This window comes from Diabrotica virgifera, chromosome 6, assembly GCF_917563875.1.
Source record: "Diabrotica virgifera virgifera chromosome 6, PGI_DIABVI_V3a".
Classification (NCBI taxonomy): Eukaryota; Metazoa; Arthropoda; class Insecta; order Coleoptera; family Chrysomelidae; genus Diabrotica; species Diabrotica virgifera.
In genome coordinates, this window is record NC_065448.1 from 155,960,257 (window position 1) to 155,977,024 (window position 16,768).

The window sequence follows — 16,768 nt, forward strand, 5'->3', positions numbered from 1 at the left end:
TTTCAAATATATTTTTAATTTTTTTTTCAATGCATTTTATAGCATTTTACAACATGCCCTATCTTTGCCAATAACAGAAATAATTGGGCAAAATAATATATAACGGTCATGTGCGTCATATCGATGCACACGTGTTACGTGTATGATAACCTGTTTTAAATAATATAAACATCTTAACTTTACGGTATGCGTCACACTACGACACTGGTATCTCCAATGATCTATTCAATTCATTAAACCAAATCTTATCGCAATTTTTTATCCGCCGACATCAATTTGTTAATCTCGCTAAAACTACACCACTGCTTGACTCATTCATAGTCCAAGGTTGCCGTGTTCTACTCGATAAAAATTAAATTTTGATTATCTGAGTGTTCAATTGTGATGATTTTTAATTGAATATTCGTAGTTATTACTGTTTTGTAAGATGTCAGGACCAATAGTGACCGTAAAAGAAGGTAAACTGTTGGGAATTCAAGAAAAGGATGATGACGGAAACCAGTATTACAGTTTTCTTGGAATACCATATGCCAAACCGCCAATAGGAGAGCTGAGATTCAAAGTAAGTAAGAAACGAATAGTCACGTGGTTGCTGTATCAGTCAATGGGATAATTATTATAATTGTTGCAAGGTTATCGCTGTTGTCATGATTACAAAACGTTTTTGGTATTTTGTTATTGTATGAAAATCTTGTTGAGGGATTGAATTTTGGCTACATAAGAATATTATTAAAACAATGTTTTTCGTGATTTTCCTATAGGTACTCTTGCCAGTACGGCATATTCATGATAATACTGTTTTATTTATTATATTTTTATTGTATTGGATATTGCTTAAGAATGTACCTATATGATAGGTATATAAAACTATGATTGCATCCTAAGTAGGTACTTAAAATGAGATTATTACCTACTTACTTGTTTTATCGGTACAGGGTGATCAAATACTTAATTAATTTATTTTTAACAAAACTAAAGTCTCTATTATGGGATTTGGTAATGCGTTCTTTAGGTTTATCTATTCGAGTTACAAAAAAAAAAAAAGAAAATTGAATCATTGACACCGATCGATTTTATTATTATAATAGGTATATTATGAATATCATGAAAATATTATGAGATATGAAAACTTTATCGAGAAAGGGTTCCGAAAGAGAAAGATAATTTAGGTTTAAAAATTACCATCGTGTTTATAACTTCGTCGCAAATACGTTTGACTTTTGGCCGGTTGTAATACAATACAATATACTATATCAGGAATTACTAATTTTAATTTAACTTTTTTTCTTTTAATATAATCGTTTTTCCGAGTCTTTTCCAGCGCCATTTTCATAATTTAATTTAAACTAATAATCATCAAGATATTTTATTTGTTTCTTAAAAGCCAAAAAATACACGTCTACTCCATATTATGAAAACGGGTCAAATTTCAATATTGTCTACTACTGTAAGCACAGCATACCCCGCAAATCATTCATTTTGAAAAGGAGTCATCTCCTATGGATAACCCATTATCCAACATGATCTGTGAATGGCCTACTACCAGTTCCGAAGAAACGGAACAAGGATAAAGTTAAACTATCCTTATTTATTTTAAATGTATTTTTTTTTTGTTAATTTAGTTTAGCAGTTTAATGTTTTCTTTTCTTTTAAGGGGGGAAATAGGTTTAGAAGCCCGATTTTTCATGTTTTTTAAGAATTTTTTTTAGGTAGAAAAAAAAAATTTTTTTGCAACTTTGGGATCATTTTATACATATTCTAAAGTATATGTCCAAATTTTTTTAAGTTATTACATTTAAAAATAGAGCAGTTCTAGGCCGCAGCCTCCAAAAATTTTTACGTTTATTACAAGTTTCTTTTCGATATGAACCTCAAATCGGCTAAAAAAATCAAAAATTATTCAAGTTTGAAAAAAAAACATCAATTTTTACCGTTTTTTTTTTCAGTTATTTGCCCTTAAAAATGCACTTAAAACCCATTTTTTTTTATTCCGATTAGAGGTTCATATCGAATAAAATTTATTAACGAACAATAATCACTTTGGTTTTTTTAAATTGGTTCATTATTTTTTGAACTAGACGTCACGCAAGCCGAAAAAAAGTCGTTTCGAGAAAAACGCGTTTGAAAAAAATCTCATAGATTGCGCTCTACGCGAGCGCGCTCCGTATAATTCTCATAACTTGGGAAGGACTTCGAATTTTGCTTTGAAATTCTTAGAACACATTCTTGAATAGTAATACTATCGATTCATGCTAGTTCCAAAAATTTGAAATTTTGAAACCTCTAAACCTATTTCCCCCTTAATAACTGTTCATTTTGAAAACAGGTCATCTTTTAAAAAAACTTGATTTCTAATTCTTTTAAAACTTAAAAAACATAGGTATTTTTAAAACTTCATAATTTTATTATAGTAAATTTTAAAACAAAAAAATACATAAAAACAATTATTTTTCTAATATTCTCCTCTCCTGTAAAATTTAAAATAGTGGTGACCTGTTTTCACAATGACTGATTCAATTCTATAAATTACGTTGAATAGAGGTGAAGTGTTCTTTTATAAAATACTAAAAAATATAAAATATAAAAAATTGGCAAACTTTTATATCGATTAGTTTTCGTTGTCCAAGATTTTACAGAATTTTAAATAAAAAAAATTAGATTGCAAAATTATTGCACAAAATCTAAGATTTTTTGGCGAATTACAAAGTAGTGGTTGAAAAATATTTAATAATAAAAGGCTCGTTTCACCCGTTTTTTGTATATATTGCTATTTTGCACCTCGAGTAATACATTTAATCATTTTTAAATGAATGAATGGAAAAAGAAAAGTATTTTAAGTGTGTAAAAATATTTAATTCCTAGAGGTTTTTTTTATTCTTGTATCAGGAGCTTTTCAAAGTTATTTATAAATTAAATTTATGAAGTTGAGTGTAATGTTTCTCGATTACACGTTAAGCTTTGTAAATGGTCGCCTTTGTCGCATTATCTCCCAAAAATGACCTAGTATACATCGAATGTACACCAGATTTTTTTTCTATTCGAAATAGATTGAAAAAAATTTAGCGTCGTAGCCACTACAACTACATAAACCATTTCGGGGATAATGGTTAATTGGATTATACTTTTGTAGCTTAATGACTTGTAAACCGCTTAACCGATTTTTATATACATACCGGTTATATTTTTTATATACATATACATACAACCGAATATTTTAGTGTGCAACATAAGAAGTGCGAAAGTATTTTGCTATAATAATTACTCCAATAAACAACAATATAATTTGCAATTTACTTTCGTTCTTCATATTTTGCACAGTAAAATATTCGTTGTCGCAATAATCCAAGAGGGTCGTATATTCGTGGAATGGGGTATAACCGAAGATATTACAGGAATTATTGAGCTTGAAAAACTCTTTTTTTTTTTTTCAAAGGAAATAGATTTGATCCTACTTATGAAGCCTATAAGTTAAAAATTCGAATTTTCCCGGATATGAGGTATACACCGTTAGATGCGCCTAGAGCCCTTCTACAAACGCACAGTTATTGGCCCAATTAGTTGCTTGAAATTTTGAGTAATTGTCGAAAAACAAAAATTTTCAAAGTTTAGTTTTTCAGTTATTCAGCAATACTGAGCGGTGTGTAGTGTGTATGTCTGATTCTGACGGCTAATCACCATTTAAAATCTTAACTCAACGCTGTTGATTTGGTGTATTTGCGGTTCTCCTGTCTCTTCTTGGACCGAAGATATTGTTACACTACTTGTAAATAACTTTATTGAACTCGAACAATATTACAATTATTAAACTCAATGACAACTACAGTGTCAATTTCAAATACTCAATTACATACAGCTGAACTGTAAAATGTCAAACACATATGTTTATATAGATTTCTGGCGTTCTGGACGTCACCAGACGTTTCTAAGATTTTCCATGACATCATGAAAATTCTCGTACGTGACTACTTCTTCTTTTACGTCAAGGGACTTTTTCTATGTAGGATCAATCTACGGAACTGTCATAACAATATATACCCCCAAATAAATATGCCGTTTTGTACCTACCAAGTCCTATAGCTGGCTTATGGGTGCTCAAAAGACACAAACTACACCGGTTCTGAATCGGCCGTGACCCCTTCTTCAAACACAGAAAAAAAATTCAGATCGATTTATCTTTCCCACATACATACTGTTGTTCTGAAGCTATTTTCTTGTGGCATTTTTACAATTTTAACTATTTATAATGGGAAATAGGCCACAATATTATTAAAAAATGATTTTTATTAACGTTTCGACGCCCAAATCGGGTGCCGTTGTCAAAATACAAAATACTATTAACATAAACAAAAATGTTGTTTAGTAAAAAAATTCTTCTAATAATTTATTTAATTTGACTCATTTATATCGGCAATTCAGATACATATTATACATTTTAAATACTTTTAATTTTATTTCGAGTTAGTACATACTTTATATTTTAGTATTACTTATATATCCATGTATTATTGATATTATTTTTAATTTAAACAAAATATAGTAAAGTCAGAATTTGGTATTAATTTTGAGAGTAAATTAAATGTAAGACCAAATACTTACGATGTCGGGATAGTATCACGAGGTTTTTCCTGGTTTTCCCTCGTGATTTACTATGAGATCTCTAACGCGAGAATTTTAATGTCACCGTTGCATGTGATCTGTCTTTTTAAAGACAGATCACATGCTATAATTTTTTTGTGACGGATATTCTTGAGTTGGGGTTGATTTCATGTAATCGAATGAACTATCTTTCAGTAAAGTCGTCCCAGGAACGCAACTGATACATATTGGCAATATCATTATAAAGTCTTCTACTTTAAAATGTATAATATGTATCTGAATTGCCGATATAAATGAGTCAAATTAAATAAATTATTAGAAGAATTTTTTTACTAAGCAACAACATTTTTGTTTATGTTAATAGTATTTTGTATTTTGACATCGGCACCCGATTTAGGCGTCGAAACGTTAATAAAAATCATTTTTTAATAATATTGTGGCCTATTTCCCATTATAAATAGTTAAAATACATACTGTTATGATCTGCTTTCTATTACTTTGATATTAATTCATATTTATTTGACTAATTATTTAATTGTCGCAAAACATACATAAAAAATTAATAAAAAATCTCAGGGTGCCTTCTTGGCATAAAAAAATAATTAAATTAGATTATGTTACACTTATCTTCTCTCGTGGTTTCAGTATCTCTTAGTTGATCCTTATCGGGATAAAATAGGAAAAGGAAATAAATAGAAAAATCATAAATAAACACACACAAATACCTTTATTATCAAAAGCAATGCTCCGTAAATTTTTCAATTAAATTCTGTGGGCATAATTGTCCAAATGAAAACCTTTATCATATAAATCAATCTAATTCAAAAAAATATTTATCGCTTTGTTCTTGATACCATTAATAAAACAAGCTAAAACAAACAAAAATGGTATTCGCAAAATTACTTATACTTCCTATTAAATTTTTGAAATGTTGGAATCTTAAATGCATATGCTTTTACTTAAAAAAAAATTAACTTCTGATTATAAAGAAAATCTGTCACATAGGTTATTGACTGATCTTTTTGATTCACACACAATGATGTCTCCTCTTGACCCAAACATCTCCTCCTTGTTGATTATGTTAGGCTACCAATCAAAGCCCTCTCCGTTCTCAGCAAACAATCCAGCAGGATACCAGCAACTATTTCTCCAAAACACAAGCCAGGCCTCTTTTTGCCAGTACTCGTTCAATAAACTCCAAAGCTCTCTCCTCTCTTTCTCTCAACAATAATCTCCTGAGACCCAAGTATCTTTCTTACTTGGTGTCACAAATAATTTTAATAACGATAATTCTTGTAACTTACTCTCTTGGACTTTACAGAATCAAAGAGGTATTTCTTCTCGATTTGATTTGTCTCTCGTTCCACTTTCAGCTTCTGTAACTATCAAAAACAACCACTAGTACTTGCTTCTGAACTACTCACGAAAACTTTTGACTGCTCTTCTCGAATGCCAGTAACACACTGATCTTTTCTTTTCCAAACTGTCTCAACATTCAAACAAAACTTTCCCCATTCCAAATTTCTAAGCCAATCAGAAACATTTCTCTCTCCCCATTCTTTTTTTCATTCGAAAACCCACTCATACTTTCAAAATTTTTCGTACCATCATACTAATTACTTTCGGGAAATTCTAAAAAATTTACTCGGGGTTAAACAAAAAGTTTAAAATTCCAAACTTTCTTTACCTTAATTTTCTAAGAACTAATTACCTATCTTTCCCGTAATAAACAATCGGTTTAAAATACTAATTCTAAATAACTTTCACTTCACTTTTATTTACAAAAATGTTTTTAATATTCTTCATGGAAAAATTCATTAAAGAGAAACCATTTTGCGTTGAAAGCTAACTTCTAATAAATATTTACAAATCAATATACAGGGTGTATCAAATTTATGTGCCCGCGTTATATTAAAAAAATGAAAATTTTTATTCTATCTTTGATTGATAAATTGAAGCACAATAACAACCCCGCCTTGTTTTGAGATAAAATCGTTATTAATAAGTGCAACAAAAAAATGATTTTCTCTCGACAACAAACTTTTCTCTTGTTATCATGTTATCCTACCTTAATTCTCTTATCCTACCTTAAATTTAATGCATTTGTCTTTATTCGTGGTATTTGTACACATCATGGATATTGTAAACTCCTCATATCTTTTCTGATTCCACATGCCTCAGAACATAACTGTTTATTCCATTTTCATTGTGCACGATGTATGGACCCTCGAAAATAGGCATTAGTTTTGCGCAAACGTCCCCAGTGAGATTTGATACTCGTAATGCCCTTACAAGCACCTTTTCTTCCTTCTGAAAAGTCACTGGTCGTCGTCTCCTATTATGATTTTGTCTTTGGAGATATTTCTCATTACTGCGCTGCAGCCTCCTCTGCACAGTTTCCAAAACTCGTTGGTATTCCCTCTGCTCAGGTTCTTCCCATGGCCGTACTGGCATAACACCTTTCATGATATATTCCAGAGTCTATTTTGTCACCGTACTTGGAATGGTGTTTAAGTAGTTTTCTATTTCTGCCACTTTCCTATCCCATCGTCGATGTTGTCCATTTGCAGCAATGCGAAGGAATTTAGTAGTCTCCTGTATAAAACGCTCTGAAGGATTAGTTTGAGGATGTCGGAGACTGAAAAAATTTGTCCCTATTCCTCTGTCTTGAAGCTGTCCCTTGAAATGCTCACTCCGGAAATACGTCGCATTGTCTAAGAGAATTCTTCTTGGTGTTCCTACGGTGGCTATAAAATTGTCAATCTTTCTCATTATTTCTTCCCCCTTTGTCGTACGGCAACTGTATAACTTTACGTATTTTGAAAATATATCGACCATCACCAAAATATGTTTGTTCCTTTGCGTGGTCATTATCAGATCACTTAACATATCTATTGCTACAATATCCAATTTTTGACGGGATACAATATTTTTAGCAATATTTTCATTTCTGAAATTTCTGCTTTTATATTTTTGACATATTTCACATTTTTGGGTCACTTCTTTGGCAATCCGGTAATCTTTTCGGCAGATATAGTTTTCTCGGAAAACCAGCCAAACCTTCCTGCTACCGATATGCCCATTTTCATCGTGTAATTTTTGTATGATCCTCTCTGCCAATGTCTGTGTTACCAAATATAGTTCCTTTCCATCGATTCTTTTGAAGAAAATGTCATTTTCCCTCTCCGCTCTTCTTTTTTCTTTTTCCTCCAGATCTTCTTGATTTATTCTTATTTCGTTTAACGAAAATACACCTTCCTCTTGTGTCAAGATATTTTTAGTCCCACCTGAAAAACAATTGCTTCCTTTTTTCCAGTGTTTTCATCCCGTGTGAGAGCGTCGGCTATAATGTTGTCTTTTCCTTTTATGTATCGAAACTCAAAATCATAGTCCTGTAGTAACAAAATGCCTCGATGTATACAATTGTTAACCAGTCGATTTTTCATGATATGCACCAAAGCTGCATGATCTGTTTCGATTGTGAATTTTGCTCCTAATAAATAAAACCTTAATTTATTTACACAAAAAAGTACGCTAGCAAACTCTAATTCAGTCACACTGTATTTTCTTTCGTGTGTTTTTGTCACCCGGGAAATAAAACAGATTGGCACTTCTTGGTTGTTTTGTATCTGCGACAAAACTCCCGCGAATTTTTGGATGGACGCATCAGTTCGTAATATGAAAGGTAAATTGTACATGGGATGATATATTTTAGTTCCTTTCTAGAATTCTTCTTTTAATATTTGGAAAGCCTTCTCTTGTTCTTCTTTCCAATTCCATTTAACATATTTCTTCAGTAATTTTATCAATGGAATCTCCTTCTGGCTCAAATCAGGAATTAGTTTTTTTAAATAGTTGATCGTACCAAGAAAACCTCTCAATGTTTTCAAATTCGTTGGCCTTGGGTATTCATCTATGAGTTTTACCCGGTCCTCGGCTAAACTAACTGTTTTTGTTTCCAATTTAAAACCCAAATATGTCACTTCTTTTTGAAAAAATTGACATTTTTCAATATTCAATTTTAATCCGGCCTTGTCCAACTCTTCTAAGATATCTTCAAAATGTCTGGCTATCAGTTCTACTAGCTATTCGGAAGATTAATTTTACTGTAGATGTTTTGCATTGTTGTATAATTGTAGTGCATATGTTTTTTCTGAAATACCCATTCTATCAAGGTACCTCCCATTTTGCAATTCCTTGTTTATTTCTAGCTGTTGTATTTTTACCCAGAAATAACTCAGGAACTTATGTTCGAATTTCTGCCAATTGTCCAATTCTTCTTCTTTGCTATCAAACCATAAACTCGCCTCATTTTTAAGATGGTTCCTGATCGTTTCTTTGGCTGTTTCGAAATTACCGATGTATTGTACTTTTTTTTTAATTATTTATGAAAATTACTGGGTGTAATTTTTTTACATCCCCGCCAAATCTTATTTTCACATCCTCTGTACTATGGATAATCGTTTCCCTTCTTTCTCCGAAATTCTGTTGCGTCTTGTTTTCGGTGACTTGTTTTTCTATTTCTGTGATTCTTTTTTCCACTTCTTCTCTGTCTACTTGAATAGCATTTTCCAACTTATTTTCCAAATTTTCTAGTTCCTTTTTCTGACAATTTGTTAACTCCTCCATTTTATTTTGAATTTTCATTTCTTGTTCTTTCATGTGATCCTTAATTTTCATTTCTTGTTGTTCTATCTCGTTTTTCATTGTTGGCAAACATCCTTTTATTTCCTTTTTATACTTTTCTATGCGTTCCTCTATTTTTTTATTGTTCTCTTCTATTTCTTGTTTTGTTTCCTCTTGATTTTCTTTCATTACTCGTTTTGTTTCTTCCTGATTTTCTTGCATTTTATCCATTTTCTTTGATGTTTCATCCATTTTTTGTTGTGGTTAATCTATTTTTTGTTGTGTTTTATCCAGTTTCCTTGATGTTTCTTCCTGATTTTTATCCATTTTTTGTGACTGGAGTTGCATCAGTTGTAATAATTTATCTATTCCTGATAATTCCTGTTTTTCGGTTGGCATGATTGTTGTTTCGAAAATGTCTTCTTGTTCTATATGTTCTGCTTGTTCCAAATGTTCCTCTTGTTTTTTGTTTTCTTTGCTTTTGCTTCTGGTGGTCGGCATGTAGTTAAAATTTTCTCCCCAAATATAATCAATTTATCACATAAATTTTCAAATTTATCAAAATTGAACTCAATCAAAAATAAAATAAATATGCAAAATTGCACCTAGATAAAAAAATAACTCAAACAAAATATTTCATAAATTGTAAATATATCAACTTTTTCCGACGGGCAAATAAATTTTCCTTCACCTGTTTTTCGTTTCCTATCCTTTCAAATTCACAACCAGAGATACTTTCCTACCACACGTTGGCTCGCCATGTTATGATCTGCTTTCTATTACTTTGATATTAATTATTATTTATTTGATTAATTATTTAATTGTCGCAAAACATTCAAAAAAAAATTTAATAAAAAATCTCAGGGTGCCTTTTTGGCATAAAAAAATAATTAAATTAGATTATGTTATACTTATCTTCTCTCGTGGTTTCAGTATCTCTTAGTTGATCCTTATCGGGATAAAATAGGAAAAGGAAATAAATAGAAAAATCATAAATAAACACATACAAATACCTTTATTATCAAAAGCAATCCTCTGTAAATTTTTCAATTCAATTCTGTGGGCATAATTGTCCAAATGAAAACCTTTATCATATAAATTAATCTACTTCAAAAAAATATTTATCGCTTTGTTCTTGATACCATTAATAAAACAAGCTAAAACAAACAAATTTGGTATTCGCAAAATTACCTATACTTCCTATTAAATTTTTGAAATGTTGGAATCTTAAATGCATATGCTTTTACGTAAAAAAAATTAACTTCTGATTATAAAGAAAATCTATCACATAGGTTATTGACTGACCTTTTTGATTCACACACAATGATGTCTCCTCTTGACCCAAACAGCTCCTCCTTGTTGATTATGTTAGGCTACCAAAGCCCTCTCCGTTCTTAGCAAACAATCCAGCAGGATACCAGCAACTATTTCTCCAAAACACAAGCCAGGCCTCTTTTTGCCAGTACTCGTTCAATAAACTCCAAAGCTCTCTCCTCTCTTTCTCTCAACAATAATCTCCTGAGACCCAAGTATCTTTCTTACTTGGTGTCACAAATAATTTTAATAACGATAATTCTTGTAACTTACTCTCTTGGACTTTACAGAATCAAAGAGGTATTTCTTCTCGATTTGATTTGTCTCTCGTTCCACTTTCAGCTTCTCTAACTATCAAAAACAACCACTGTACTTGTTTCTGAACTACTCACGAAAACTTTTTACTGCTCTTCTCGAATGCCAGTAACACACTGATCTTTTCTTGTCCAAACTGTCTCAACATTCAAACAAAACTTTCCCCATTCCAAATTTCCAAGCCAATCAGAAACATTTCTCTCTCCCCATTCTTTTTTTCATTCGAAAACCCACTCATACTTTCAAAATTTTTCCCACCATCATACTAATTACTTTCGGGAAATTCTAAAAAATTTACTCGGGGTTAAACAAAAAGTTTAAATTCCAAACTGTCTTTACCTTAATTTTCTAAGAACTAATTACCTATCTTTCCCGTAATAAACAATCGGTTTAAAATACTAATCCTAAATAACTTTCACTTCACTTTTATTTACAAAAATGTTTTTAATATTCTTCATGGAAAAATTCATTACGGAAAAACCATTTTGCACTGAAAGCTAACTTCTAATAAATATTTACAAATCAATATACAGGGTGTATCAAATTTATTTGCCCGCGGTATATTAAAAAAATTAAAATTTTTATTCTACCTTTGATTGATAAAATACATACATACATCCATACATACATACATACATACTAGGGATGGGAAAAACCTACCGGTTTAAACCTAAAACCGGTTTTTTTACTTCGCAATAACCGGTTTCACCCGTTGTTTTTTTGTCCTGGTTATAACCGGTTTTTTCTTTTTAAAGTAAAAACTGGTTATTAGGTTTTTACGGTGATTGGGATTAGGTTAGGTATTATTTTGGATCCCAATCATAATTATTATTCTCAAGTAATTATTCCAAACAAAACCATAATTCAAATTTTATTTTATTTTATAAAATACAGAAGCAAACTGAAAGTGTAGTCTCACATCAGCCAGAAACAATTATTAAGTTTTATTATAATATTTCCTTGAAAAGGTATTTGTAATCATAATATTTACATAAGAAGTGATCTGGTTAAATTAGACGCAAACATCATCTATTTTCACACTTAACTCTTGACACTGAAAGTGGGCGAATGACTTTTTCTGATTACCAAAAATAATGCTCTGACTATGAATATCGAATTACTGATTACGAATACGAATCTCCAAGAATTTCGCTACGTTTTCAAAACGATACACTCATACAGGAAGTATTAAATAAGTTAAAATTCTACAAATTCCTATTCTACAAATATACAAACGTGTTAAAAGTAATACATGTTTTTTCGATAGTACTAATTTTGATCATATTGATATCAAGTCGAATGGAGTATCGCAAACTAAAGTGTATTGTAAATGTAACTTTGTAACCTATTGGATTAAAAAAACCGAAAACCGGTTTTTCCAAAAACCGGTTTTTTGGCCGGTTACAACCGCCAGGTTAAACCGTAAGCAAAAAAAACCGGTATAACCGAAAACCGGTGTTTTGTCAAAAACCGCCATCCCTAATACATACATACATACATACATACATACATACATACATACATACATACATACATACATACATACATACATACATACATACATACATACATACATACATACATACATACATACATACATACATACATACATACATACATACATACATACATACATACATACATACATACATGTCCACAAACATTTTCCCTTTTTTAAATAGAAATTGAGTCATAATTCTGAGCTCGGTAACTTTTGAATGGTATAACCGATTTTCAAAATTAGACATGCGTTGGAAAGATAATGATCAGTACTATCACAAGCCGCAAAGGTCGGACTTAAATTATTTTCGAAATATTTGGGAGTTTTAGGGACGAGAACGAAAAAGAGACCGTAAAATAGGAAGGGCCGTAAAATCCAAACCCTTGGACCAAAATTGATGGTTGACATATGGTAGGGTGAGCCATTGCCTGAACTTTAAGGTGGGATTTGGCACAATTTTCAATTAAGCCAGATTTACAAAATCGAAAATTTCGTGTATATATAGTGTCGCGTGTAGGGGGGTTGTGCGCCACTGGCGAGAACTGCCGTTCTCTTGGGATACGTACATAATGTAGTAATATGTATCCGTATCCGTGCATTTCAATTATCGTTTCACGTCTGGTCCCGAGAAGCACGGATAATCGGGGTTCTACTGTGTTTATAAGTACTATAAATACTATATAATAATTTATAGTATTAAACGGTATTATTATATCATCCAATAGTATGATGACGGAAAAAACAAGAAACATTATTAATAGTTTTGAAAGAAAGATATTGAAAAGGATATTAAGACATATCTGCGACAATGGTCTTCATACAATAACGTTCAATCACGACTTATATCAATATTACAATTTACTCTCTATTGTACTGAGTACTGACGTACTGAGTGATATTCCAGCAGAGGAGAAAGTTATAATAGGAGGTGATTTCAATGCACATGTGGGCCAAGCCAAGACAGGATATGAAACAATACATGGGGGATTAGGCTTTGGAACTAGAAATGAAGCTGGAGATGACATGCTAGAATTAGCAACAGCATTGGATATGGCGATTGTTAACACATTCTTTAAAAAGAGAGAAACTCAACTTATTACCTACAAAAGTGGACAACATCAATCCCAAATAGACTACTTCATGATAAGGAAAGAAAACATACGTGAATGCAAGGACTGCAAGGTAATAGTTAGTGAGACAGAAAGCCAACAACATAAGCTGCTTGTTCTGGACATCGATGTAAAAAGAGAAACTAAACAAAAATATCGGAGAGGACCACAAAAAATCAAGTGGTGGATGCTAAAAGATGAGAAGGAAGGTCTATTCAGGAAAAGAATAGTAGAAAAAATATGTTGGAACACGAAAGGAAGCCCTAACACAATTTGGAGAAAAATGGCCAATATTATTAGAGAGACGGCTATTGAAATACTTGGGAAAACGTCAGGAAAGAAGTTTGAGGATAAAGAGACTTGGTGGTGGTCAAATGAAGTACAAGGAAAAATAAAAGAGAAGGGAAAATTATATAAAAAGTGGCAAGAAACCAGATCGGATGTAGACCTTCAAAACTATATGGTCGCCAAAAAGGAAGCGAAAGTAGCAGTAGCAAAAGCTAAAGCAGAAGCGTATTCAAACCAATACGATCAACTTGATACCAGGGAAGGCGAAGCAAAGATATATAAAATAGCCAAACAGAGAGCAAAGAAAGCAAGAGATTTTAATCAGATTAGATGTATCCGAGATGAAAATAATAAAATACTAATTCACGAAAAGGATGTCAAAAAGAGATGGAGAAAGTATTTTGACAGTTTATTAAATGAAGAATTTGACAGACAGCCTGTCGAGTTAACGGAGACAGTAACAGCAATGGTTACCAGAATAACAAACGAGGAAGTGGCTCAAGCGCTTCAAAAAATAAAGAAAGGAAAAGCAGTAGGACCGGATGATATTCCTGGGGAAGTATGGAGAGCATTGGGAGAGACAGGAATAAGTTGGCTAGCAGGTCTATTTAACAGAATTATGGAAGTTGGACAAATGCCAGACGAATGGAGAAGCAGTATATTAATACCTGTCTACAAAAACAAGGGAGACATACAACAATGCACAAACTACAGGGCTGTAAAACTACTTAGCCACACCATGAAAATATGGGAGAGAGTAATTGATAGACGGATACGTGAAGAAACCGAAATATCCGATAATCAATTTGGCTTTATGCAGGGCAGATCAACAACAGATGCAATTTTCATTGTAAGGCAACTGATGGAAAAATACAGGAATAAAGAGACCAACGCTCATATGGTATTCATTGACCTTGAGAAAGCGTATGATAGAGTTCCTCGAGAGATTCTGTGGTGGGCTCTCAATAAGAAAGGAGTCCCTGGCGAATATGTAAAGATTGTGAGAGATATGTGTGAGGGAGTAACGACTAGTGTTAGGACAGGTGTGGGAGAGACTGATAAATTTTAGGTGAAAGTAGGATTGCCCCAAGGCTCGGTGCTTAGTCCTTATTTATTCTCATTAGTTTTGGACCAGATAACATCGAAACTACAGGGTAGTATTCCATGGTGCCTAATGTATGCTGATGATGTAGTGTTAATAGGAAATAGTGAAAGAGACTTAGAACAAAAACTGGAACAGCGGAGACAAGCTCTGGAGGAAAAAGGTTTAAAACTTAGTAGGACAAAAACAGAGTATTTGGAATGTTCATTTAAAGATGGAGTTACTACAAATAAAATGGTATCTTTGGATGGTGAAATGATTGTGAAAAGCAATAGTTTTCAGTAACTAGGATCGGTATTACAGAGTAATGGAGAAATAGATGGAGATGCATGCAGTAGAATTAGGGCTGGATGGATGAAGTGGAAAGAAGCGAGTGGTGTGTTGTGTGACAGAAAAATTCCAACGAAGTTGAAGGGAAAATTCTATAAAACAGCCATAAGACGGGCTATGATACACGGAACTGAATGTTGAGTAGTGAAAAAGAAAGAGGAACAACGAATGCATGTGGCGGAAATGAGAATGCTTAGATGGATGAGTGGAGTGACAAAGAAGGATAAAATTAGAAATGAGTATATTAGGGGAAGTCTAGGTGTGGCACCAATTGATGCCAAAATGAGAGAGCATAGGTTAAGATGGTTTGGTCATGTTCAACGTCGAGATGTTAATCACCCAATACGAAGAATAGCTGAAGTGCAGATTCCTGGAAGGAGTAGGAGAGGAAGACCAAAGAAGACCTGGGGGGAGACGATAAGGCAGGACATGTTGGTAAAGGGGATTAACATTGATATGACCCAAGATAGAATTGTGTCGAGAAATGCAATTAGGGAAGCCGACCCCGCATAGGGATAAGGCAAAGAGAATGATGATGATGACTCTCTATAGCAAATTATGCATAAATACAAAAATTACCCTAGGCAGGGTACTTCATAAGAATGGATAATAACAGAAAACCTCGTAGAACGCTTAGTGGAACTATGGTGGGACGTTGGCCAGTAGGAAGACCAAGGAAGAGGTGGATAGACGAAGTGAGAACCGACGCTAAAGAGATATAATGAGAAAATAACTGGAGCAGATCCGTTCAGGAAAGGGATGCTTGGAGGAGGATCCTGTGGGAGGCTAGTATCCGAATTGGCCTTTTTTGGAGAGGGGAGATATAATCTGATAACTATTTATTATAATTACTTGTTTTAAAAGCTTTTTTCACGGTTTTTTTCTGCTTTTTTTTCTCCATTACAGGTTGCCTATTCTCTCTGGTTTATCTTGGAAAAGTACTTCGCTTAAAGCATCTAGCCATTTTACAGCTCAAATTTACTTGAAACGCTTATAAACAAATTAATGTAAAATTATTTTAAGGAAATTATAAATTCAAACGGGTATAACCTTAAAACAGATGAAGATAAAATAATATAACAAACTTTGTTTGGAATCCTATTAATAAAGCTTTAAAAATGGGATCTTCTAAGGCTCATTTTCAGGCGAAGAAGCCGAGTTACGATCGATAAAGCTTCGAAAAATACTTATTTTGCAATTTGCAATTTGCATTGTGCACTAATTTTACAATATCTTGAGTTCTTATTGTTGGATTTGAGTTTAGTAAACGTTTTTTTCTTCGTTTTTTATTAACAAACAAATTTTATTTTGAAAATTCTTCTTTATCTCTTTTATTTTATGAGCCAGAGCCTTATAAACAATTTAATTGTTTATAACAATGTTTTGACCACCTGGATCGAAATTCACCCCAGAAATTCGTAATCAGCAGCCAAAAATCCATAGGAAACCATTAAGTTTGTCCATCAGAATTGAAAAGGACACAGTGACCCCTCTGGCGCCTAGACTATTTCATGGATTGCAAGAATGGAGAGAAGAGCAGAAACAACTGATAATGAAACGCAATGGGAAACAGGCCCAACTCGGAAG

The 16,768-nt window shown here is 32.5% G+C and overlaps 1 protein-coding gene across 1 annotated transcript in view; it reads left to right on the forward strand.

The window, feature by feature from the left end:
• The first annotated feature begins 212 nt into the window (after positions 1 to 212).
• The window catches only part of LOC114331865 (juvenile hormone esterase), a 106,932-nt gene continuing 90,376 nt past the window's right edge, over positions 213 to 16,768 (forward strand). The window contains exon 1 of the mRNA XM_028281545.2: positions 213 to 562. Within this exon, the coding sequence (XP_028137346.2) occupies positions 428 to 562 (135 nt within the window). The 5' untranslated portion in view covers positions 213 to 427. The remainder of the gene's footprint in view (positions 563 to 16,768) is intronic.